The 24,469-nt window shown below is 44.2% G+C and overlaps 1 protein-coding gene across 4 annotated transcripts in view; it reads right to left on the reverse strand.

Moving 5' to 3' along the window:
- IQCA1 (IQ motif containing with AAA domain 1) overlaps positions 1 to 24,469 on the reverse strand; it is a 102,193-nt gene that overhangs the window by 42,376 nt on the left and 35,348 nt on the right. For all 4 annotated transcript variants that reach the window (XM_053947732.1, XM_053947731.1, XM_053947735.1 and 1 more), the window contains 2 exons: positions 7,697 to 7,781; positions 2,387 to 2,512 (listed from right to left, as the gene is read on the reverse strand). In XM_053947732.1, the coding sequence (XP_053803707.1) occupies positions 2,387 to 2,512; positions 7,697 to 7,781 (211 nt within the window). The remainder of the gene's footprint in view (positions 1 to 2,386; positions 2,513 to 7,696; positions 7,782 to 24,469) is intronic.

Genomic DNA, 24,469 nt, shown 5'->3' on the forward strand with positions numbered 1-24,469 from the left:
CAACATAATAAAAAGAACTTTTTCTTTGAAACCAGTTCATATATTTTTTGGTTTTCAGTGCATTGAGCCTGTGCTTGTTCTGTTTCAAATGTGTTAAGACCCCTTGAACCAGCAATATATGTTTGAATTTAAGCAGAAACGTGGAAATAAGTGTCTCAATCTGTTTCTGAGGCTTTCCAAAGCCAGCTCCACACCAGGTGATTCCCACTGGACAGCAGGGAAAACTGAATTGGCTGCACTGTGCACATTTCCTTTGGAGATTTCCCTAAAAGTTTCACCAGGGACAGGGATGTGCCTCGCTGTTTGCCATTTCTGGGTGAAATTCAGGGATGCACAGCCCACATTCAGTGGGACACATTCAGTGGGACAGGCTGCAGCAGGTTGCTGGGTGAGGCAGCCCAGACTGCTGCTGCTTTTGGAAAAGAGGGATTTTTTTGGGGATGGAGCCATGGGTTGTTTTTTTCCCTTAGGGAAATCAAATCAGCACCTTGCAGAGAAAAGAAAGTGAAGTTCCTTTGATATGAAATACTCTTTGTAAAGATTGCTATCAGGCTTTTCAGAAATGCTTAAATTTCCTTCTGGGCTCCAACTTTTGTTTTCTTTAAGAGCTGAAGTTGGGAGCAGAGCTTTTTTTCTGCCTGCATCCCTATGACTTATAGCCTACACTTATTTTAATAAGAGTCCTGCTGTTAGAACTTTTCCAAATACTTCTCAACTGGTCTAAGATATTCTTTTTTTCCCCCTGTCAGTGCTATAACCTTGGAGAGAATGTTCCCTTTGTTGTTTCTCAATGAACCATAGAGAACCTGATATAATGGCTCAGAATTTTACTTGACAGGAGTTGTGATGGCTGAGGAGATGGGAATGACATGGAGTTATAAAACCCCAGAGCTCCACGCTGTTATTTCACCCCAATTCAAAACAGCCTTGCAGAGGCTGCCAGGGGATTGAGACACATTTTTGCTGTTGTTGGTTCTTATCTTCAGAAATGTCCAAAACCAAGAAGGAATCAAATTTTATCCTGTGAAAGTCAGGTTTTTAAGCAGATGGATGAGGTGCCATCCACTTTCAGGAGCTTCACCAGGGCTGTGACAGTGTCACCCAACAAACTGGTCGCAGTAACAGGTGACTGACTGAAGACATGTGTGACCAGAACCTAAAACCACCTCCTGTTCTCACAGGAGCAGCCACGACCCTTCCTAGTTACCAAAGTTAAGCAATTAGGCTTAAAGACCTTGAAAAGCATTCATGTATTTGCTCCTTCAGCCTGCTGTGTATTTTCATTTACAAAGGAAAAAAAAAAAAAAACCCACCCCAAACCTCCAAACAGTGTTTTCAAGATGCTCATTTACAAGTTAACATTTAGGTATCTACCTTCCAATTAAATTGACTGATGCTCCCTAAATTCATGTAATTTAGGTTCCTGGCTAGATGTTCTCAGAGCTTTGGCCAGATTAATGGATGTAGTCCAAGAAAAGCATGATTTTTTTTTTTTTTTTTGGAATATATTTGTTCTAGGGTTAGGCCTTCAAATTAATTTGTGTAAAACTTGCAGTGAAGAGTAAGCTTTGCCCTAGAAAACTCACCCTTCTCCTCCACATATTTAGTGAGAGATTAATGACCTGTATTAAAAATATATATATATTGTTTTAACTTTTATTTATACTGTGGAGGTAAATGAGAAACAAAAGCTGCTGCTTCAGCAAAAACTGACAATTTTTGTTGCACAGCTTGCTTTTGAAGATGCCCTTTGGTCACTGCTCTGTTTCACAGGTGGTTTGCTCTGTGAAGCTGCTCCTGAAATAATTTGGAAGTGTCTTTTGTGAAAGCAGCCCTTTACCTCAAAGATTTCAGGGGGTATGTTGTACATTAAGTGGTGTCTATTGACATTTGAAACAAAACTGGTTCCAACCCTAAGAAGATGGAAAATGCATGGCTTTGTTTATGCATGGCTGATGGGGTTTCAAAATTAGATTGAAATCCACACAAGCTCTGAGGCTCTGAATTCCTAATTCTGCAAGGGGTGGCAGTGATGAACTCCTCTGTACCCACATTAACAGTGGGAATGCTTGGTTACCACTTTGTTCCCTGTCTGACTGTCCTGGCAATGATCTCAAAGCCCCAGAGTGGATTTTTGCTCTCATTTATGTCCCTGACAGTCTGCACCACCATCAGCTCTTCCCACTGAGCTCAGTTGTGGCCATTCCTAAAATATGAGAAGTAAAAAGTTCCCAGAGTCATCGAGGTCATGGAAAGGCTGAGAGAGACCAACCTCAGCCAGTTCTTTGTCTCCTGAACCTGGGCCTGGAGCTTTGGTGACCATTTTAATGTCACTTTACAGCATCTGCCCACACCTGAGGCTTCACAACCTGCTGGCATTCCTTACCTGCTTTCCAACTTTTGGTGGCTTTTTTTCACTTGGCTTTTTCACAGTTTCCTTGTCTTTTTTTCCATTCTTCTCCTTTTCTTTTCTCTCTGCCTCTGCCTTTTTGGCAGCCAGCTCTTCAAGGACCTGAAAGAGGCAGGGAGGAATGTGATTGGGAAAACACCATATCCAACAGGCTGCACTCTCTGAATTCCAGACCGTGACAGAGAAGCCTTTTTGTGCTGACCAACTGCAGCACAGGTGCTGAATATCCCAATTTATCATTAGGGAAAGGCTGATTTCTCTGTCCCAACTCATGGGGGCTTTTATAGAGTAAGACCAGTTCTTGAAGCTGTCCGGAAGCAGAATATTCTAATGACACACAACTCAAAGTTCCCTCTGGACTCAGACCCAGAGGATGAATTCATAATGAATTATCTCAGACCCAGATGATGAATTTGTCCTGGTGTTTGTAAGGCAGATTGATTTTTATAGGGATGGATTTTAAAAGGCTGCCCTGAGGTGTGTCTAATTTCAATATATGGCTGAAGACTGAAATTGTTCTAGTGGCTGAGGGAGATTGGATGGAGATATTGTGACAAACCCTGACAGATACATAGGGATAGCTCAGCATCTTTATCCCTGCAAGCAAGTAGCAGCTGATAACTGGGTACAGCTCCATCAATTCCCATATCTTTAGTTCCTGGCCAATTATACTTTATTATCTGAAAAAGGCACAGAGTGAAAATTTGCTGCTTCCACCATTCTCTTGTTTCTAGGCAGCTTTCTTGTTCCTGAGAGGAATTCTAAGATCATTTACTAATGAGTCTAAATCAGAAAATCCATTGAAGTTTATTAATGGACCACTAACACTGGCAGTACTGCGAAAGAATAGAAAATAAAACATTTCCAACTGTAAGATGTGTTTCCTGTAACAGTGATAATATTTGTTTTCTCAAGTATACCTTTTAATGTACTGAGCACTGGATGCTGGAAGGGGTTGTATGACAAGGGCTGTGCTCTGCAGCCGGGGCAGCTCCATCAGTGGCTCTCCCCAGGCATTTCAGTACCTTACATTTAATTAAATATGGTAATTCAAGCCCCGAGCACTGCTCAGTCACATCTTGTGGTGATAAGCAGCGAAGCATTTCATTCTCTGGGAGAGATTAACAGATTGACTGGAGTTCAGAATAGGTTTTTAGTGTCCCAGCAGGATCCAAAACCAACAGAGCTACTCCGAGTGTATCCTTTACTGCAGTGCTCCTACACAGCCAGAAACCCAACCTTGTCACCTCTGCTCTGCCTGCAAAGGGGAACCAGAACCATTCCCAGCATCTCAGGGGTGGCTTTGTCCAGCAGGACACCTGCAAACACACAAGTGATTGACAAAAGGTTCCAGTTTGCAGCAGTGCCATTCTGCAGGCAGTATTTCAGTGCATCCAGACCCTGAGTGCAGTGATCTGCTTTCATGTTTCTGCACAGATGAATGATACTGGAAGGGGTGAGACAGAGTTCGTGTTCTCATGAACCTGCTATGATGGCACTGAGCAGCTGAAGTGTCCTTGTCCCTCTGTCTAGCCTTGCTGCAGCTCTGCTCCAAGCAGCTCCAGGATTGCAGAGCTGTGTGTCTAACCTTGAGTGGCTTCTGCTCTTTTATACAGAACCACTTCCCACCAGCTGCAAGGAGATGCCTGAACAATCTGACAAAACAGGAGGGAAGAAAGAGAATGGCAAGCAAAGGTTAGTCTGAGATTGGTAAGCAATTCACCCACATTTTAGTGTAGTTTTGGGGTTTTTTTTTGATTGTTTTTTTTTTTTTCCCTGGAGAAAACTTCATAGTAGAAAGAGAAGTAGATGTCTTCTTAAGTTGTTTTGGACTCCCCTTTTTTTTTGCGAGGTTGTCTGTTTTTGAAATGATACAGAAAGTAGTTAGCAAACTCTTAATACTGAGGAAGAGACTGTGTTTCAATAGGAGCAGATGAATTTTAGCCTCTTTGTATTTTTTCCCAGTCTTTCCTAGGACTCCTATTGTGCCAGTGATGATTCTTCTCCAGTAGGATTTTCTTCAGTGGCTGAAAAGAAATTGGTGCTCCATAAAAGTTAAATTGACTTTTGTATTCCTGGATCAGTTCAACCACGTTTTTAAAATCTTGCAGTGCAAATCTCCTTTTTTTTTTTTTTTTTGGGGTGGGGGGTGGGGGAAGAACTGGGCACTAAACCAGAGTGTAGCCTATGAATGAAAATGTCTAATGCTGGTTTATATGAGCCAAGCATAAGAAAACTTCCAGCTGCCAGCAGGACTCACTTGCTCTGCTGTCCTCAGACACAGGAAGTTTTGGTGTTGGCTCAGGTAAAAGTTCTTCTTCAGGAATAAAACCTTCCCTTATTCCTTGAAAGAAGACCTTGCTTGAACTTCTTTTCTTAGAGCTGTGGGCACAAAAGAAAAGCAGGGCTAGAGTGAGTTTGGGAATGCTGGAGCTCCAGCTGTGGCAGGTGAGAGCAGCCTCAGAGCCTGGCTCTAACACTTTACAGGGACACAGCCCAGTGTTCCTGGAGGAAAAATTCCTCTCTTGGAATTATTAACTCTACAGAAAGAAGTTTTATTGAAATCTAGGAAATGTTCCTTCTTTATGGAGGATTTGTGGTGTGGTTTTTTGGGGATTTTTTGGTGGTTTTTTGGATTGCTCTCTGTAGATGAATATTTTAAGTGTTGGGTAATTTAACAGAGGCCAACTAGAGTTTCCCTAGTTTCCCTCCTGCTGCATGGTTAACTTGAAATATTCAGAATATTTTAAGGCTTTTAGTCCTTCTCTGACACCTTTCTTCTTCTTTTTTTTTTTTAATATTATTTAATATTGAAAATGAGGAGCTGGGAGAGGGGAAGTGCCTGTGAAATGGCTTGGCTTTTTTTTCATGGTGATGAGACTTAATGAACTACAGGACAAGATCATAATTTTGTTGGCAGCAGGATAAGGGCAAAGCTAAAAATTGTCACAACTGATGATTATCTGTGGAACAAAACATAAAAAACCATTAGGGATAGAAATCTGGAACAGATGCAGGGAGATTACACCGATGTCCTGGAATGTTAAATTTCCTTGAAGAGTAAGTAAAGTTGAGAAAAAGCTTCTTTTCAGTCAAGGGACAGCACTTCTTTTTCTGACTGAAGCACCAAGTACTCTGCATTGGGATGTCTTTGGGAAGGTATTTGTAAAATGTCATGGAAGCAGTTTGTGCAGAAGGCCAGCTACATTACAAAGTCAAGGTCAGGGTTGTCACAGGATCAAGAAATATAGAATGTATAATAATGCAGCAATGGTTCATGAAGTGATTAATTTGTATTTTATTTTCCCCAAAGTGTCTTTACTGAAGCTTTATAAAATGCTCACTTTTTAAATACAGCTCAGTCTTGATTTTTCATGGAGTTTGACTTGGGAGTATCCAACCCCTGCTCATACAGGAGCTCATACAGACAAGAGGTGAACTCCTGTCCGCCCTGGAGTCAAGGACAAAACTCCCATCAGCTTCCATGGGGCCAGGATTTGCTTTCCTATGTTGCCCAGTAGACCAGTGTGTGGAACAAACCCAGAGGCCTCAAGGATTTTTTAATATGCATCTGACCCAGTGGAACAAAAAATGTTTTTACTTGTCTGACATTCAGGTGGAATCATGATTGCACTGAACTTTCTCTGGCCAGCTGCATTGTGGAATCTCTTGAGGCTGTGACACACATTCTGCTGGCTAAAAAGGGAAAAAAAACCCAGACCTCAAAATTGGTGAAAATCAGATAATTGCTAGTGAAAATTTGTTAGGAAAATAGAGGAAGGCTTTTTTTCCAGGGTGCAGCAGGGAAAACAAGCAGTGAAACAACCTCTCCAGACTTTTGGCTTCCATTTTTTTCCACGCAACGAAAAAGCAGATGCTCAGGAAAGGCAACAAAACAGCTGAACGTGGGATCTGAAAGCTGGGAGCATGACAGGAAGGTTAAACCCATTTCTCCAGAATCTACCTCCATACCCAGTGTTGCTCAGAATAATTCCTTGTCGTGTTGTCTTCCCCAGCTGTGTTAATCCTTAATCACATTCCCCAAACCCTTCCCCAGCAATCAGCCCCGCTTGCTGGGTGGCTCTCAACAAAACTTTCTGGACTCTAGCACGTGTTGGCTGAAAACTTCAGCGAGGGTCTCCTTCCCTCTGCCTGCCTGAACAGCAGAGCAGAGCCCAGCAGGGTTTAGCCCCAGAACTCGGCTCAAACCAGGGGCATGCCCCAAACTCAGTTTTAGTGGGGCACAGGGAGCTGTTTGCAGCAGTTTTGCTGTGCTTTTAGCAAAGTTAGTGGTTAGTAACCAAAGGTGGTTAGTGCTGTGCTCTGTGCTGTCCTTATATCCCCACAAACCACACAGAGATTGCTGTGTGCCCCAGGCTCCTCCCTGGGATCCCAGGGAGGACTGGATCCAAAATTCCCTGTCCCTGGAAGCATTTGAGGCCAGGCTGGATGGGGCTCTGAGCAGCCTGGGCTAGTGGAAGGTGTCAGGGTGGCTGCAATGAGATGATTTTTACATCCCTTCCAACCCAAACCATTCAGTGATTCTGTAAAAATCCTCTTTTACCATACCTGTGTTAGAGCACCAGCTGCAGAAAAATCATGCAACAGTCTCAGGGGTGGGGCTTTCAGGACCACAGAATTCAGGTTTTGACCTCTTAGTTTTGCTAGCCCAGCCCAGTGGTTCGCTCAGGGGCCAAATCCTGCTTCCTGTTCTCCCCCCACAGACCCATTACCCCCTTGGCTGCTCGGGATGGGTGGGAAAGGCTCCAAGTGCCAGCACTGCCTTCAGCTGGGCTTAATCACTTTCCCTGTGTGACACTCAGTGATCAGAGGAAGAGATTATCAGCCACTTCCATTAGCCAGAGAAATCAGGAGAGGGATTTACCAGGAAAAACAACCTACAAGACACAAGATAAACTGAGATACTTCCTTCTCTGGGATGTTAAATTTGCTTAATTAGCCTTGGCAGTAAATCAAGGCTTAGCCCTGCCTGCACTGGAAACTCTTCCCTGCTGTTGTTCTCTACTTCTCTTCCATCACCTGAGCACCTTCAGTTGTAATTAAGTGGCAGCACAGCCCCAAATGGAACAGATTTTGGTACCTGATTGGAAACACCCAGGGGAAAAAACTCGTCCTTTTATTTGCAACCAGAAGTTTTTAACCATGAGGTTCTTGGAGAACTAGAGCCGCTGTTAGGGAAAATTGCTACTTAAATAAACAGACCTGTTTTGTGGCAAACCTTTCTCTAACATCATGAATTTTTTTTCTTTAAAAGAGGGACAGTACCTGCTCTGGATGTTTTTCAATAAAAATAGCCTTGGAACCGCCTGTCTTCTCTGGGGGATAGTCAGGAAACCTGCCTGTGATATGCCTGTGGGAGAAACAAAAGTGGAAGAGGAATTAGAATTCACCATTTTCCACCTGGTTGATAAAGATGTTAGATAGCAGTGAAGCTTCTTATGGCAGTGTTTTCTGTCCTGTAAGTTAATTAAAGACAGTTACCAATCCATGTCTCTTATCCCATGGCCCAACAAAAGCTGCAAATTCTCAGGGAAATTCTTAGGACTGCAGATTCCTCCTAGCTGAGAGATGTAGGTGAAAGTGTTTATACCTGGAAGTGTCCAGGGCCAGGTTGGACAGGGCTGGGAGCAAATGGGATAGTAGAAGGTGTCCCTGCCTATGGCAGAGGTGGAATGGGATGTGCTTTAAGGTCTCTTCCAACCCAAACCATTCTGGGAATGGTTATTATGTTATTTTACATTATTTTATGTTCATAGCCCAACTCTCTGCTTTCATCATCCAGATTTTTTTTTTTTAAGAGAGAGTTATTTTGCTTAAATCAGGATTTAATCTCTAAGTTCCAGACTGTGTTTCCATGTCAGGATTACCACTCCTAAATATGCAGTGGACTTGATGGTGATGGAAGGGACAATTGATGACTTTGTGGGAAGGTTTCATGGGTAACACAGGGAGCTTCCAGACCTTTCAGAAAGGGATTAAAAGATACAGAAAATATCTTGAGCCCCAAGGTCATTTATACTGATAAAACCCTTTAACTTCTTTCCCTTTTGTTGCTTGGTGGAATATATCTGTAAGATTTTCTGTTTGTTTGGTAAAATCAGGAAGATTTTTCTGTTCCAAATAAAATTTTGGCAGTGCAGAAAAACCTTTGTTCAACTTTCAAACAGCACGATTATATTTCCTCTAAATGAAATTAAATTTCCCTGGAGAAGAAAAGAGCTCAGAAAGGTCAACACTATTCCTAAAAATGTTTTCATTTTTTTTTTAAACAACTGGTACCTTAAGGGACTTTGTTAGGCTGGTGTTAAGCTGCAGGCTCAGTTTTAAGCCGAGATCTTTGGAACAGAGCATCTGTTCTGTTTCTGTAGCACCACGTGTAGGGTTGGGATCTCTTGCTGGTATTAATGCAACACCAATTAGGACAGAATCAACAAACATTCATCTGTGCTTGGGAGCTCTGGCTTGTTCAACAGTTACAAGCTCTATGTGCAAATCCTTGGTCACTGCATTCCCAGAAACCAGCCTGCACCAACAAAGGGCTGTCATTGTTAGTGTGTTTTTAAAAATCCATTAAGAATGGGATTTTGGCCTCAAAACCCTGCCTGATCTATTATTTAATGTTAGCTCGTGTTCCATTTTTTTACAGACAGCCAGAAAATAGCTCAGTTTTATGTTAAGTGCAGCCTTAAATGCTGCTACAAGTCTGGTAACAGTAAAAAACTTCCCAAAAGTTGTAATTGAGGCTGTTGCTACTTCAGTGCCAGCTGGGAGGAAGGAAAGGCAAATGCACTGTGGGTGAAGAATCAGCTGGGAGCCCACTGAACATGATACCAGGGCCAGCTTCCAATATTTATTCATGTTACATTCGGTATTTGTACTCCCTTTTTCACGTTTAAATCATTTACAGCTCTTGGAGATGGCGGGGCATTGGAATGAAATTATTTTTAAGGTTCCCTCCAACCAAAACCACTCTTTGATATTTGAGTATGCAGGATGAGTATATCTGAGTGCTGTAGAAATTCCACCATATTCTGAAACGGGGAAGGGTTTTCTGGTTTATAATCTGTATTTTCTGTGTGATTCTCCTGCTCTGAGCTGGTGCAGTTGTTTGGGGTGATGAGGCTCCTCTCACCTTTTTTGGCAGCAACTTCAGCAGGTGCTTATGTCAAAAACGAGGTGAGGAGAAGACAATGCCCATCTTTCCATGGAAAGAGGGTCAGGCACTTACTAAGCAGTCAGGGATAGCTGGGATTTTCTGGTTGAGGGCACTGCAGGATGTGATTTTCCATGGGCATCAGTGACCTGAGAGCAGAGAGTACCAAACATTTTGATGTTCTAATTCTTCCAGGGCATCTGCTTTTTTCTTAAGCATATCCATTGCTGTCTGATGGTCTGGAAGCAGCGCTCTTAAACCTTATTTCCCTACCCACCCTCTTGTGGGTTTTCCTCTTTCTCTTCTAGGTTGAAACGACCACAACTTCAATCTTGTAATGCCTGGGAATTCACATGTGTGACCCCAATAGGCAAATTCCTCCTTTTATGAAACCCTCTGAGTTCAGAGGTTAAACCAGGGATTCATTTGGCCTGTAAATCTGCCCAGAAAAATGCAGCCATTCATCTTCCTGGTCAAAAGTCCACTTTAAACATAATGAATCTCAATTTTCATTCCCCCTTCACTTTCTGGCAGCGTTCTACTCAGAGCCATCACAATGGGTTGTGTCATGCATTTATCTTAGGATGTTAATTTGGATTCAAAACTGGACCTAAATTCTTTGGTTTGCAGTTGGAAGCACCAGGATAAAATGAGCAGCCAGAGAAGCTGTGGCTGCCCCCCATCCCTGGAAGCGTCCCAGGTCAGGTTGGATGGGGCTTGGAGCAGCCTGGGCTAGTGGAAAGTGAGGAATGGGACTAAATGATCCTCAAAGTCCCTTCTTACCCAAGCCACTCTGTCATTTTAAATTCCTGTATCTTTGTGCCATCAGATAAGCTACACTTCATCTAGGGCTGAAGAGGGTCCCACCAGATGTGTCCCATGAACAGCTCTTGAATTAGGAGGAGGTCCCAAACATTGTGGAGTGATTCTGAGCTTGCTTCACAATATTATTTGTTCAAATAATTTTTAACCGCCCTCCCCTTTTGAAACTTCCTAGAAACATTGAAGTATTGGTGATTAGAGGTAATAATAGGGTAAGAAAATGATCCCAGATGATGCAAGAAGTTGTTCCCAACTGGAGCCCCAGCAGGCTGCTTTGTTTTGTGGGAAGTGTGGAGGGGAACTTTGTGGTGGGAATCCTCCCTGGTTCCACTGCTGATGGGGAGAGGAGAATGTATAAAGTTTAAGCTCTTGATAACAGGAGCATTAGAGTGTATAATGTATCTGAAAGACATGGTACATGTCAGAGACACCGAGATCCAAGTCAGAACTCTGTGAATCTGTTACTTATTACTGTCTCAGCATTTGCAAGGGGGAAAAATATCCAACTGTACTTTTCCAGCGTCTCATAAAAACGTGTAAATGCCAGAACTGGAAGAAGCAACTCTTATTTTCAGTGTGATTGCTTCAGTGGGAGTGCTGACAATGTGCTAAGCACTGCAAGCAAAAGCAGAAGCAAATTGTCCTGGATTTCTTAGGGAGGATGCAGTTCCAGTAAAACCAATTGCCTAAAGGAACAAATGAAGTTTATAAAATCCCGTGGTGGGACTGCACTCGGTGGCTGAACAGAGTAAATAAGGGGAGATGGAAGGACAGGGCTAGGAAGAAACCTCCACCTTGTGTCACAAACCCAGCAGCAGCTTGGGGAGGCCCTCAGGAGCCCAAAGCCTGCAGGCAGGGAGCTGAGGATGGCTCCTGTGGGTGACCTGCTCCTCGTTTTCTGTTCCCTCTGCTTGGGAGCCGTGCTTGCACTGCTGCAAATAAAAATGAGGAGTGCTGGAGCTCACAGCAGGCAAAAAGATCCTTCTTTGGGTCAGAGCCACTGCTTTAACACAATCTGCTCAAGGTTTCTGTGCTGAGGAGGATGCTGTTGAAGAAGGGACCTTTAGAAATTGTGGTATGTGAGAAATCCATTAGTTTTCTGGAAAGCAGTGAAACCCTGTCAACGGAAGCAGAGCAAGGGTTGGAAAGCAGCTTTACAGAAAAGCCATCTAATTGGGATGAATGGGGGCCCTAAATCTCAATCAAAGCAGCTCAAGTGGAAGAATAAAGGGATGAACAAGGATGGAGGGGTGAAAAGATACGATCTTGCACTCCCAGCTGAAAAAGAAAAGGATGTGATGGGGTTTTTGTGCTGTTTCTCAAATTACATTATGTTCTCTGGTTCACTGTTACTGCTCCAAACCTATTCCTCTTACAATAACTCAGACCTGTCAACTGTAATTGAAAAAGAACGATCTTTTATGGTCTGCAGTGCAAATCCTTTTGTCTCTGGTCTGTAGCAAAGAGTTCTGGCTCTTCTGGGCTCAATATTTGTACAGCACAAACCCCACATAAATGTCCAAGTTTTAACTAGGTTCAAATGGTTCTGTAATGTCTCCAAATCACCACCAGACTGGGACAAGTTGGGATGATTGGCAGGCTCTGCTCAGCCCTGAATGCTGTGGCACCTCCATTCTCACCTGTAAAATAAATTCTTTGTCTGGGAGATGACCCTGCATTGTGCTTGTCTCATCTACTGCTTCCTCCCTTCCTCATTTAGGAGATTCACTTTTTTTTTTTTTTTTTTTAAGTGTTTTCTCTCTATTCCACATTGCTCAGGGATGGTTATAGTTAGGGCTAAATATGGCTTTTGATTTATGAGAACACACCATTGATTTAAACATTTTGTCTGGTAATAGACTCAGCAAGTTCCTACCTACTCTGTTCTCTGGCGTGGTTTTACATGTGTTATTCTTTCTTTTTGGCTATGGCTTCTCCAGCTAATTGCATAAAAGGCCTTGTCAGGAAAAATAAATTGCTCTTTGGAGGAACAAGAGTGTTTAACTCTGCTCAGGGGAAGAAAGGATGTGGGCTGTGTGCAGAAGAGGAGGCATGAATGATGGTGAAGGCTCTGAGTGGAGGGACAGAGGGGTGTTCTGTGCAGAAAAGGGACACAAACTAAGAGGGGGGGAGCTCTTTAAAGAAATAAAACCCTCCTCAGTTGTGTAGTTCTTGCCAGTTTCTGTAATCCCACCTGATATGGACTCTCTCAGACTGCTTAAATAGCAGTGCTGGTTTATTTTAGGTGTCTTTGCTGTGGTGCTTTTATTTTTTCCCTTTTGTGTGTGTGCTCTCTTTAGCTCTTTGAAAATCACTTCCAGAAAAAATAACCTGGGCAAATAGAGAATTATTTATAAAGTGAGATTGATTTCCACGGGCTTCTTATCATCTTTAATGAGTTTGGACACAGACACATGATGTTTTATCTCAGGTCCTGATCCTCCCAGTGTTTGCTTGTATGTGTGGTTGTTATGCATGGAAGCATTTCAGTGCAGGGTAATTGGAGGATCAGAAACTTTATTGTTCTGCATAAATATTCAGCTTTGAAAACTGAAGATCAAGTGTTGTGAGGCCAACAATGTGCAAGGAAAAGCATTCCCATGGAGGAATGAGGACACAAGGTTTGTGGGGAAAGGTGATATCCTTTATTATAGTAACTATCGTAATTAGAATGGTCTTTTGGGTCCCCAGTGCCTGCCTTAGATCTGAAATGGGAGAAGGGAACTTCAAAGCCAAGTAATAGTTGGGAACAGTTGTTGGAGGGGACAGACCTAAATGAGGAATGTGGTAATTCTCCCTGATAGTTTTATTACATGTGGTGTTACTGGCCAGGAAAGGTAGACCTTTGGCTGACCCAGTGCAGTTGTTCATAAGCTGCTTGAGTTCTTAGAGCAAGAGTCTGTTCTGCTTTGTCATGAAGTTACTACCTTTCCAAGGCTCCTTCTGGTCTTTTTGGGATAGCAATAAGTAATTAGTGTAATGGAAAAATGGGAATCTCTGTCCCCCTTCAGGTGGGCTGGGGCATGAGCTTTCTCTGCCAGGACTCCTGGTAATCCTGATTCCTGCTGTAAAGGAAAAGGATTTACAATTTTTTTTTTCTCTTTAAAATTCTGACAAATCATTCCTGGTTAAAAATGGCAATAGGCTTTTCTCCTTCAGATAATTGGAGACATGGATGATAGCACTGCAAATGGCTCCTAGGTTTTTGAGTGGGAATAAAAGGCAGCTTGGGCAAGAATAATGCCAAGGAAAACCAAAGCCACTTATTCTTCCAATATTAGCTTAAGTTAAAAGAAAACCTGCTACAATCAGAAGAAAAACTTTGCAATATTCACACTGATTAAACCTTCTGGTGCTCTGATTTTGCGTGTCCCTCCACACACTCAAAAAATGTTGTTCAAAGTTTTCTCAGAGCTCAGATTTGAATTAACTGAGCATTGGGAGAAATCACATCCTGGCTGATATAACTGAACTGCTTGGCAAGAGTTGATGCCAACTGTGCTGTGCTGAAGCCTCAGACAAACCTAGAGGACACTGAATGTACCCACCAAGCATGGAAATGGGAAGATTAAAGGGGATGGAAAGCAGATCCCTGGAAGGTTGTTTAGGGTTTTTGGCTTGACTCCTGCAGTGCAGAACAGCCTTGGGCAGAGCTGCTTGGTAAACATGATGCAAGACATGGAATAACACTGAAAGCATCTCCTGATGATCTGAGGACACTGGGATGTCCCATCCCTGCCCCTGGAGGGAAAACTGACATCCAGCACTGCCCCCATGCTTGATTTTCTAGCTCTGAAGTCCCTTGAATGTGTTTCCTTCTCTTTTGGAGTTGCTGATCACCCTGTGTTTGCCAGAGCTGCATTCCTCGAGGGATTTCTCCAAGGATGAAGGGCTGCTCCCCCTCTTTCCCATTGTCAGCTTCCTGGTGCCTGTCTCCAGCCATTGGGGGAGAGCAGGGTGAGCAGCCCTTGCAGAGGAGGAGAGCTGCCCTCAGGGGCTGCTCCAGGGCTGAGGGCCTTGCTGAAGGAATAGCTCCCATTAAACTCTCATCTGTTTTGATTTTCTCATGTCTTTCCACTCCCTTCAGAGCAAGGTCAGAAATACAGAAGCTGGCTCAAAGAAACGCCAGGTCAAATTCCCCCTGCATTTACTGAATTCCTTACCTTTGGCCAACTTATCCTGCCAGCGTAGAACGCCCAATCCTGGCTCAAATTTGGCAGAATTTCCAGTGCTCAGCATTCAATTTACGAGACTGAAACAATTATGGGCAGTTTTAAGCAAGATTACTTTAACCCAGACTAGGAGCTTTGTAAGAATAGTTTTCCTGCAGAGTCAGCCAGAGGGAATCAAGAGTACTTTATTAACACAATATGAATCCTGTAAAGAGGAAAATAAAGCATGCAATTTTTTTTCTAGCAAGGCCAGCCAAAAGAAATAACTTGCCCTCCAACATGACAAGTTTCTTTGGGACTTGGAGTGAAATGGAGTATAAGAGAGCATTTTGTTTTATGGGATTTGTTTATGAGAAATTGTTTTTGCTTCTCAGAAGTCAAGGTGGACCAAAATGCATCTCTCCAGGATGGGAAGAACCTCTAACCTGCTGCTCTAACCTGGCTGCTTCACACTGCTTTGCCATGGCCCATCACTTAAAACTGAAGATAATGCAGTGCTCTTGGGGCGTGTCAGCCTCCCTGCATGTGCTGTGCTTGCCACACAGGGACACCCTTTATATTACCTGGAAAACTGGGAATGGGTGCCTGGAAGGAGCAGAGAAGCTCTGTGCTTTGATCCACCCTTTTTTTCAAGACTAGATACCTAATATTCCAACAAGTAGAACATGTAGGAGTGAAATGGTGATTAGACAACCCTGCTTGCAGGTAAATGATGTGATTTTCATTGATGTAATTTTTCCAGTGTGATGAAGACGGATGGATCCGAGGTGGAATCAAAGGTGGCATCAGACACATTTCAGTATTTCTGTCTCTGCCTTGTATCTGTGGTATCATTGCAGAAATCCAGCCCAGGCTGGCACAACTCATTTTTTGCCTCTCTGGATTAAAATGCTGTCCAGCCACTGTGTCATGGCTGTCCCAGCGTGCCCCTGACCTGCTGCCTGACCATGATTTAACCTGAGGACAGAGTGTGACCAGGTTCATCAAGCATTACATTGCTGCCTGGGAGAGGGGCTTGAGAATTCATTTAAAACTGGAATCACAATTTGCCCCTAAGACTGAGCTACCCTGAGAAGCACTTGTGATGCAGCAGGAAAACATCAGTGGGAAAGGAGAAGCTGAAAATGGTGCATTCCAAAGTTTTTAAGGATGTAACCAGACACTGCTTTCTCTTTCACTGCCCAGAACCCCAGAATGGGTCAGGTTGGAAGGGACCACAGTGAGGTCTGGTCCAACCTCCCTCCCCCAGCAGGGTCACCCCTGAGCACAGGGCACAGGATTGTGTCCGGATGGCTCTGCAATGTCCCCAGTGAGGGAGACTCCACAGCCTCCCTGGACACTGCCCACTGCTTGGTCACTGCACAGGAAGGAATTTCTGCCTCCTGCTCAGGTGGAACTCCTGGGCATCAGCATCTGCCTGTTCTGGTGTCCCACTGCTGGGCCTCATGGAGCAGAGCCTGGTCCCTGCTCTGGAATATCCAGATATAGAAATATCCACCCTTTGGATATTTATACACGTTACAGAGGTCCCCTCTCAGCCTTTCCTCCTCAGAGATGCTCCAATCCCTTCATCACCTCTGCAGCCTCTGCTGGACCCCTCCAGGAGCTCTGCCTCCCTTGTCCTGAGGGGCCCAGAACTGGACACAGCACTCCAGAGGTGCCTCCCAGGGCTGAGCAGAGGGGCAGGATCCCCCCCTGACCTGCTGGGAATTCTGTTCCTGATGCACCCCAGGATCCCATCGACCTTCTTGTCCCTTAGGGAACACTCATGGCCCAGGGACAGCTCCTTGTCCACTTCAAGAGATCTGTTTCTCTGTGGTTTATGAGAAAGCATAAATGAACCATTTAATGATAATTCTGAGGCAATTTCATGCAGATGAAAGCAGTCTCAGTGCTTGATTTTTCCATGTTCATCCCAAGTGGTTTGTGCAGCCTTATTGGAATAAATCCCCATCAGGTGTACACAGAGTGTAAAACCAGGGGAAAAGGGAGAATGTTGCAGAATCCATTTATAAAATTAGAGATGTTTACACTCCTGGTCAATGCTAATAACCAAAGAGCTCACTGGAAAGAAAAACAATTTAGAACCTCTACTTTGGCATTTAAAAAGTGTGGGAAAAGACAAGCAGAAACATTCCAGATGAGCTCAGCTCTAAGCCAGGCATGGTATTAAGAGCAGCCATTTATCAGGAGTTTTAGCTCAAAACCCCAGTCATCTCTGCAGTCCAAGAAACACACTGTAATGCCTGGAGGTGCCAAGTTCCTTAACTCTCACCTTTTTAGTTTTGGGAGAGAAAAATTGGAGTGTTCTAGTCCTGTACCTGTTTGGTGTGGCTCTGACGCATGACCTATAGTCTCCCAAAATTGGCTGGAATTGTGCAGACTGATAGAATGATAGAACTGAATACCTTTTGCCTCTCCAAATGATTGATTCCTTCTGCACGTTACTCAGCGGGATACACTCAGATTTAATCAAAAATAAGCACAAAGTGCAGCTTTTTTATTATTGTTAATTTAAATGATGGCTTAATATTAAATAATTTCTTTGGTAGACAGGGTCAGTGCTGCTGAGAGGTGCTGGCAACGTGGCAAAGAGGCTGGAGAACCAGAGATATAGGGGATATTCTCTGGGAATTTGGAGCTGGAGCCTGCTCTTGGAAGAAGCAGAGAGCTCAAACACAGGTAATTTCCCCAAAGTGGTGGAACAGGCAAGGTGGGGTGGGAAGTGCAGTTGGGAGGTGAGCCCTGCAGGGCAGCTTTGCTCAATCTTTTGTGTTGTTTTCCAGGCCTGGAGACGTGACTGTGTTGCTTCCCAGGCCTCTCCAGAGGATCAGTTGTCTGGGATGGCCTCATTGCAGGATAGCAGAGCTCCCTGGGGCGAAGGATGGGGAGATTTGGACAGAAGGGAATGCAGGCACACACGTGGGAGAGGCTGCAATCAGCCGCTCCCACCTTCCCAAACTGCCAACCTTGCAACAGACAGGGACAAACCCACGTGTCAGGTGTGCTTTCCCAGGAGGGGATGGAGGTGGAAGGATGTTTTGGGCATGGAGTTCCCCCCTCTGCAGCAGCCCTGAGAGCTGAGCCCGTGATGGGAAGCACATGTTAGCACATGGCACAGCTCTGGTTCTGGAATTGGCTCCCTTGGAACAATTGTGTTTTGACTTGGAATGCTTTGTGGAGTCCTGCAGCTACACAGGCTGCAGCCTTTAACTCACAGCCATGCTCTTAACCAGCATCTTCAGAACTGGTTGCTGGATTAGAGATGCTTTCCAAAAAAAGAAGGAAAAAAAAAATCTGGGAAGAGCTGTTTACCCTCTGTGATGGGGAACACAAAGCAAGAGAGTAAATTTCCTTTCCAAGCCACCAAAGGATTACTGAGGCAGTAAGGGGCTCTGGGAAGAGACAGGGGAGTATTTGAACAGATTTCAGGGCCAGGCAGTTTCCTGCTATTCCATAAATGTCTCAGGAAATACTGAACCAGCTCTTTTATGCTTCGACACCCTTTGCTCAAGTCATGGAATCAAGGGATAGTTTGGGTTGGAGGTTCCTTAAAGTTTGTCTCATTCCATACCCTGGGCAGGGACACCTTCCAATATCCCAGGTTGTTCCAAGCCCTGTCCAGCCTGGCCTTGAACTCTTCCAGCGATGGGGCAATTCAAACACATTTGTATTTGCACAAGATCTTACTGATTTAGTTATTATTACTGTGGATATAGTTATTTTGTACAAGTAGAGCCTAAGAAGACCCACCTAAACTCCCTTATATGCTATTAAATGTCTTTTATTCAGCCTAGGATGATCCTAAGCCTGCCTGACACAGCACACAAACCATAATAGCTGGGTGTTTTTAGAGTAAATGACTATAAATAATTAGAATTTCTGTTGTCTCTGCACAGGGCTGAAATGCAGCATGACTTAAAAGCCCTGGACTCTGACCTGGATAATAAAAACAACCTGCTTGATGGAGTCTGACTAATCTCCTCCATGTTAAAATTCCCAGTAAAACTGAAACACATTGGCTCTGGAAGGAATGGATGTGACTCAGGTTTCAGGCAAGTTCTTGCTCTGCCCACAGAAATACTGTCATCAAACCTTTTCAGCCTTGAATCTGAGAACAGGATTTGGATAGAGTGGTTTTAATGTGAATTTTGCCCTGGGAAGAGCTTCCCGAGGTGCTCACCAACCCACACTGTCCAGCTAACAAAGGAGCAACCTGGTAGTCTAGAGGGAAATAATAAAATAATAATAAAAAAGCTTTGTCCCAGGTGCCCTTGCCATATTTCCCAGCCCTGGGACTGCAGCCAGTGTTCTGCTGTCACCTAGAGCCTGTTTCAGCTATTCCACCGTGGAGATCTTGAAGTTTAGGGGATAACCTGCTCCTGTTGCCTGTGTCCTCCTTCCCCCTCAGCTCCTCCTCACTGGGTGTACAGTGTAAGCCTGGAATTTTCTCTGCTGGACAGTGCAAGCCTCCTGGGTGTGGAATTCACTTGGAATTCAGCACTTGAGGAACTTGTCAGCAGCCTGTTAAATAATCCTGTTGGCACACTGGAGCCACAGTGCCCTGAATCAGCCTCATGTTCCACCAGACATTCCCCTGCTGTGGTCCCCAGGGTGCAAACTTGGAGAAACCCCCTGCCAATGAAAATAGGGGAACAACTGGATTTCAGAATTAAACACATCCTTCTTCTCTTGGGGGAAAGAATAACAGACTGTCATCTGTTATTCAGCCACATTCCCAGCCACAACTTGATTCCTTCATCTTCTCCAAGTCAAATCTGGCCTCTTGGCAATCAAGTCTTTTTTAATATATTCACCTGCCACAGACATTTGGGAACTGCTCTTTTGTCTTTGCCTTGGAAACACTTCCTATTTTCTGTTAGTCTTTGGTCCTAACTGTGCCTATTTATCAAAATGGTAGCTCACAGGGTTTTTTTCCCCAGTTTTATGCCTCTTTCATCCCTCCTCTTCTGATTCTGCCTCTCCAGCTCCTCATGGCTGCTTCTGCTATCCCTTTGCTCTGCTTGTGTCAGTCCATGCCACGGTTCTTTTTTACCCCACTTGCCTCCTTTCTTCTTTGCATTCTACAGAGCCAAGGCTGAAAATGCCTTTTCCAGCTCCTCTGCTTGCTTCTCCAAAGAGATCCATCTGTGGAGCAAGGCCTGTAGCTTGGGAGCCACTGCTCTGTGCTTCATGCTCATTTTTATTCTTCCTAGTTCTGAGCTTTTCTCTTAGTCTTTCTCTTCCCAGAATATCCATTAAACACCTCTCCTCTGCCAGCCACTGGCTCTTCAGTGCTTCTACCAGGCACCAGTGGGACTCCTGGCTCTTTTTTCTTTGCCTGTTTCTTGTTTCTGTATCCCAGCAGATCTTTGCTTGCTGGAAATGGGGAAGTGGGGAAAATTGCTTCTTCCTCATGCTCTGTATTAACTTGCTGGAGAAGACACCTCTCCCTGTCACAGTAGAGTGAAATAATAGCTGGGCTGGGTTTCTTCCCCTTCCCCTTGGGATTCATTCCCTTCTTTCTTTCTTTCTTTCTCATTGATTAGGACCAGGCTCTGCTGGTTAAACCAAGAGCAGATCAGATGGCAGAGCAGGCTCCCCTGGGCCAAGCCTAGTAGGTATCTAGCTGGATTCCTGAAAGAGAAACCAGCTCCAAGGTGAACATCAGGCCCCAGTTATCAGTTTTAAACACCCCACTGCTCTGTTCCTGCCTTCAGAAATCCAGCCTGCTGTGTTTTCTATCTGTGTTAGGACTCTGCTTGAGAAAGGAATAGATGAGGAGAGCAACTTAACACACCCACTGAACGGGCACAGCCTGCAGGATTTTCCAGGAAAGAAAAAAAAAGCCCAATCCTGCCTTTCAGACAAGTAGATCTGTATTATAACAAGCTGCTGGCAAGTGTGAGTCCCTGGGTGCCACTGATGTTTGTGTCTGTGTGAGTATCTATGACAACAAATAAACCTAATGTTTGGGAAGTGTCCTTGGGAATCTCAGTGGGGGGGGGTTGCTGTGTTAGGTCGGGAACACTTTGTATTTTCAGACTTTTAATTCCTAAGTATTATGGAGATGAGTATGAAGTGCTTTAGGAAAATGAACTAATTAGTTACCAGATTTTATTTTTCTTGCGTGCAAATGGGCCAGCTCAGACTAATGCTATTTACTTTAGTTGATTCCAGACTTTTAGATGTATAAGGGAGGGAATATTTTTAGGGGCTTTAATTCCAAGCAGGAGACTTAGCCTCAAGGTCAGTGGACTGTGGGTATCTGTGGGTCACTTGCAGCCATTTGAAGAAGGTAGAAAAGGGAATCTAGCCTCAATTTGTTGTAGTGTGGAAGAAGCAGAGAGCTCAAACACAGGTAATTTCCCCAAAGTGGAAATTAGCTAGTAGCTAGAAGCTAGTAGCTTCTAGAGTGCTAAAAATCAAAAACTGGGAAGCCTGGAGTTATCCTACAGAGCAGTGGTCAGGGTGGGCAGGTCTGTGAGAATGGATCGATATAGTTAAAAGGCACAATAATTATGCTAAATAAATGAAAATGTCTAATTGGACTAATCTTTTTGCTCTCAGGATTTAGAACAAGGAGTTCTACCTTTCTCTTGGGTCCTTGTGCCTTTTGGAACAGAAATGTCTCTGCTATCCCTGTAAAAATTCACACAGGCTGAGGGCAATCTTGCCTTTGGTCTACAGCTGAAAACTACAGAGACAGAAACTAGGGCAGAAGTGGGGTGGGAAAAGGTAAAGCCTTTTTGGGCAAAGTGATTTGGGAGCAAGCAGGTTGAGGAGAGCCTGGTCAGTAGAAGAACTGTACTGGTTGTGCCTTTGCTACGTGAGGCTGTTGAGATCTGAATGAGCTTTTCATGTTGCTTCTGCATAATCTGTATGCAAGCGTGGCAAGAGGTGTGCAGTGCAAATCCTGCCTGATGGAGAGGTGAATATCAGCTCACAAATGCTGGAAGTTCTGAGCATTCCTGCAAAAGGTGCTGAGGCAAAACCCATCACAGGCAGAAAGCCCAAACTGCCACGGCACTGAAATGTTTTTTCCCCCTGGTTTTGCATTGGTGAATTGCTTGGAGAACAAGACTGTGATTCTGCCTGGCTGTAAGAGCCTTGAACAAGTCTCAAAACAAAAAATGTCTTATTCTGTGAATTCCTGTGGCAGTCAATGGGAGTCTGCTTAGAATGAGGATGATTAAATAACCAGGACCTGTGGATGCAAAACATTTCAGGGGAAGGAGAGATGAGTCAGGGAATATCCCTAAGGGCTTTGTGATCTGAGATACCTGTGTGTCTATCTGGAAAGGAATCACAGTGTTTGGAAAGCTGGTGAAGATGTGCTTATGTGCAGCATTGGTGCACTTGGTGATTAAATAAGAGTTCAGGAGCATGACTTGTTATGTTGAAAACACCTTGGGGAGCTCTATTTGCACCTGTGCTGCTTTAAGAATCTTCTTTTATTTTTAGGAGCTTTAATTCCAAGCAGGAGACTTAGCCTCAAGGTCAGTGGACTGTGGGTATCTGTGGGTCACTTGCAGCCATTTGAAGAAGGTAGAAAAGGGAATCTAGCCTCAATTTGGATAATTTAGAATTTGGATAATTTAGAAATTTGGATAGCTGAATGAGCAAAATCCAGGGTTGCAAAGAGCCCTTTGCATGTGTTTTCAATCACTGCACAGAGGTGGCAATCATAAATCCAAGTGTCAAACTGGAAATACAGTGTTATCTCAGAGTTTGTGGTGATTTAGAAAGCAGAATTGGTGATCTTATCAATGCCTCTCTGGAGGTGTGACACCAGGGTTCAAGTGGCTTTGCTGTTTCAGATACCTGCAGCCAAGATTTATTTGTGTGTGTGGGAAATAGATGAATCCAGGGGCTTCCTGCTGGTGCCCCCCAAAGCCATGGAGCTGCCTCCATTAATGTCAGCACACTCGTAAATCCCACGCTTGCACTGAAGGAGGCAACTTCTGCCACTGCACAGAAGCTTCCAGAGGTGTCCCCTGCCTCCTGTAAATCCATGGACACCCAGTAAAGTAGATTAACTGCAGGTGGACTTCATAACAGCTGTCCCTCCTTTGGAATTAGAGGGGTTCACACTTCTAAAAAGATGACAGCATGGTGTTCCTATAAGCAAGAAAGGCCTGAAGGGTTTTTTTTTTGTTGTTCTTTTGTTTAAAATGGCTTTCAGGTTAGGTAGTTGATTCCAATCTATGGGAAAACAGGTTGCAGAGCTGTTGGCTCCACTCTCCCCCACCATAAACAAACAATTCTCTTGTTTCTGATAACTTATTTTCCCCCTATTAAAGGAACCTGGTGGGTTATTTGCTTTGGTTCACTCCTCCCGTGAGCCAGTGGTGCATTTGCATTCCATTCCCTTGCTCCCTCCAGCCCTAAAGATGCCTGCCAAAATTAGTCAACAGATAACTACACAGTGGAAGCTTTTAACAACGTGTTAGGAAAGGCTTGAACATTACCCATTAATGTTTACAGCTCCTAATTATGTTAATTAATCAGTGTTGGAAGCTGTCTCAGCCGGGAGCCCAGAGGCAGGATTTCGGTTCCCACAGATGTTCTTTAAGTCACTGCCATGGCTGCTTGCAGCAAGGAGCTCAGCATGCTCTGCCTGCCAGGATATTTGTGCTGGGTCCTGGACAGCCTTTGCTGGGTTGTTCCTGCTGGATTTTGAAACTCCCAGCATCTGGGAGCAGGCTGAGCCATGTTCAGGGAGAGGGATGCTGAATGGAAGCTGTCCCTGCAGAAATGCCTCTTGGCAGGGGCGAGAGGCACTCAGAGAGCACCAGCCCTAATTGTTGGGATACAGGGATTACTGCCTTGGCAAAACCTGGGATTGCTGGTTCTGTCAGAAAACAGAAGTGAAAATACTGATACAAACCCCCCCCCCCCCCCCGACATTGCCTCTTCTAATAATGTTTCTTTGCTTTTGCAGGAAGACCAAGTGTTTGGGCAGAGGACACCCCAGGTTGTGCCATTGTCTTTCAGAGCTTCATTTCCATAATTCAAAGCTTGTCTTCACTCTCTTGAGGAAAACCAGAAGATTTGGATAAGAGACACAACCCTGCAGAGGAATTCAGAAGGAGAATCTCCTTGTTTTTGTGCTATTCCCAGAAGAATTTGGTTTGTGTAAACTGCACAAAGTACAAAGACAGCAGGTGAAGATGTATTCAACTCCAGGTGAGGACAGGAGAAAATACAGTGCAGAAACAGATCTCTTTCTAATTTATTTCAGCTCATCCTCATCTGGTGGAATTAGCAGACAACCACTTATTTATCCCCTTATCCTGATTTTTACCATGAGCATGCAGCTGCTCCTAGCTGGTAACTTCTGCTCATGGGTGGAATGTCATGTGCAAGTGGTTTGTGAGTGTGTGACAATCCTTTAATGATGACAGGGAAAACAAGTAATGAGAATTTTCATTAGGTGAAAAAAGAATGGTTTTTCACCCATTTACAGATGGCTCTTGTGGGCAGAAACTCCTCTCTGTGCTGAATATCAAGTGCCAAATACCAAAGAGGCATTTTTTTGGGTAGGTTCCTACAGCAGGAATGCCCCTGCAGTGTGGGAAATGGATTTGTAGAGAATTTTTAAAGTCTGATAGAAGGTTTACATAGTGTGTATTTGTATGTAAATACAAATTACAGCAGGAATTCCTGCAGGAGTTCCTACAGCAGGGATGCCCCTGCAGGAGTGGCAGAGAAGAAGGGAATGGTTTTTCCAAACAGGGCATTGCATGGAAAGAGGCCTGTGATCAAGGGGCTGGTGATGTCTCTGGTTGTGTTCCAAGGATCTTCAGGCTGGCACTCGCTCTTGGGCAACTGTCTGCTGGAGTGGCTCGTGGCACCAAACCTGGTTTTTAAGCAATTTTCCCATCAGCT

The sequence above is a fragment of the Vidua chalybeata genome, chromosome 7, assembly GCF_026979565.1.
Source record: "Vidua chalybeata isolate OUT-0048 chromosome 7, bVidCha1 merged haplotype, whole genome shotgun sequence".
NCBI classification, from domain to species: domain Eukaryota; kingdom Metazoa; phylum Chordata; class Aves; order Passeriformes; family Viduidae; genus Vidua; species Vidua chalybeata.